Source organism: Parus major, chromosome 21 (assembly GCF_001522545.3).
Source record: "Parus major isolate Abel chromosome 21, Parus_major1.1, whole genome shotgun sequence".
Classification (NCBI taxonomy): Eukaryota; Metazoa; Chordata; class Aves; order Passeriformes; family Paridae; genus Parus; species Parus major.
This window is the reverse complement of record NC_031789.1, coordinates 6,180,258-6,182,269: the sequence shown is the minus strand read 5'-3', so window position 1 is coordinate 6,182,269 and position 2,012 is coordinate 6,180,258. Positions and strand designations below refer to the sequence as shown.

The following is a 2,012-nucleotide window of genomic DNA, read 5'->3' as shown; positions in this document are numbered from 1 at the left end:
GAGAGCTGCCCCCCGAGCGGGGACCCCGTGTGCGGCGACGACGGCGTCACCTACGGCAGCGAGTGCGCCATGGCGCGCTCGGGGGCCCTGCGGGGCATGGACATCCAGAAGGTGCGCTCGGGGCAGTGCCAGCAGCAGGGTGAGTGTCAATCCTTCCAAACCCCCCTTGATCACGGGCAAAGAGCCTCCAGCTAACTCAGGTTAGAAAGGGCTGCGTTTATTCATCGTCCCCAAAAGGCGTCACCGCCCCCAACAAGGTTCTCTCCCCTCTATTTATCTCCCAGATTTGTGCATCCCATACGTGTGCATGACCCCAATGTCGCTAGAGGACACAGACAGCCAGGGTTCAATCATAAACAGCAGCCAGAAATTTATTTTCAGGAAGCAAAAGTTTTTAGTTTGGGGTTCTCAACCCTTTTTATGAGGTGTTTCCATACAGGTTAACCTGACCGGTACAAGGAACAACACCTCCCTCATCCCATTGGTGGGACAAGAGAAAAACACTCTCAGAACATCTGTGTCATTGTTTTGAGAAATCAAAACCTTGTTTTCACAACAGCCTTTGAGAGGGAAAAAGCTCCCAAAAGACTTCACCTTGAAGGATCAGATCAGCCCCTGAGAGCCTGAAACTCTCAGGCTCAGAAAATCATGTCCCCACCCCAGCAGCTCCCATCCCCACTCAGCATTCAAATGAAACTGTCAGTGCACAGTTCTTCTCTTGAGTTGGGTCAGTGATCTCAGATCGTGTCAGGGTCTCAGACTGGGTCAGTGGCCTCAAAGGATGAAGTCAGGAAAGTCTTCCTCAGGTCCGTGCAGGCTCTGGCAGGATCCAGGCCTTGCTTGGTGATTGATCAGTGCAGAGCCGTTGTTCTCACCAGCTTCAGTCTGTTCCTATAACAGCTCCCTCCACTTTCTTCTGTAAACAAGCTCATAATTATATAATTAATAACAATGTGGCAATTAGCTCTGGCTTAAGCATCTAATAGTCATTAACTTACCATTTGCTTATCTGACTTATATCTTGGTCATTATAAAGTGCTTCTAACTCTTAGCTAAAATCTTAACTGTCCAAAAATCATGATTCAAGTGCCTCGACCACCTCCTCTTCCTCCTCCTCCTCCTCCTCCTCCTCCTCCTCCTCGCTCAGCAGCGCTCCGGGCAGCGGGAACACCCCCTTGGTGCCCAAAGAGGCTGCCTGGAACAGAGGCTGGAATAAAGTAGGGATCTAATAATAAATAATATAGAATACAGAATGCATAATAAACATTAATAAATAATTAAATAATAAATAATAGAGGAATAAAGTGGGGATTTATTTAAAGGCCTTCCAAGGATGCACCTTGGGCAGTGCAAGAGCCCAGCTGGGGCTGCACCCAAGCTGGACCCTGGAGTTTTCACCCTTTTGTAAGTTTTGGTCCATGTCCACATTGGGGTTAATTGCCCAATCACAGCTTCAGTTAATGAAGTCCCATCCTCCCAGTTTGCTCCATCAATTCACTGTTTACACTTTCTGGGCCTGAAGCTGTCAGGTGTCCTTGGTTCTGGAGCTGGAAGGGATTGTTTTAACAATCCTTTTAGTTAATTATCTAAGCTGTGAGGAGAGCTCGCTCCCAGTCCAGGTGAAGTTCAGTTATCCCAGTGCAGTGCAGGGTCTGGAAAACACGAGAGCTGGAAGCTGAGGCCGTGCCCTGACCCCCATCCCGCGGTGCCGGGCTGGGTGTGAGCGCTCTGGCCTGTCCCCACCGCAGACAAGTGCAAGGACGAGTGCAAGTTCAACGCCGTGTGCCTGAACCGCCGCGGCGCCGCGCGCTGCTCCTGCGACCGCATCACCTGCGACGGCGCCTTCCGACCCCTGTGCGGCCGCGACAGCCGCACCTACGGCAGCGACTGCGAGCGCCGCAGGGCAGAGTGCCTGCAGCAGGCCAGCATCCCCACCAAGCACAGCGGGCCCTGCGGTGAGCACCGGGGCCACCGGCCGGGGACACCGCGAGAGGGGTGCTGGGCACACCTCG

The 2,012-nt window shown here is 52.6% G+C and overlaps 1 protein-coding gene across 1 annotated transcript in view; it reads left to right on the top strand.

Annotated features, from left to right (window-relative positions):
- The window catches only part of AGRN (agrin), a 61,751-nt gene that overhangs the window by 3,433 nt on the left and 56,306 nt on the right, over positions 1-2,012 (top strand). Inside the window, exons 2-3 of the mRNA XM_033519371.1 lie at positions 6-139; positions 1,749-1,955. Coding sequence (XP_033375262.1) covers positions 6-139; positions 1,749-1,955 — 341 coding nt within the window. The remainder of the gene's footprint in view (positions 1-5; positions 140-1,748; positions 1,956-2,012) is intronic.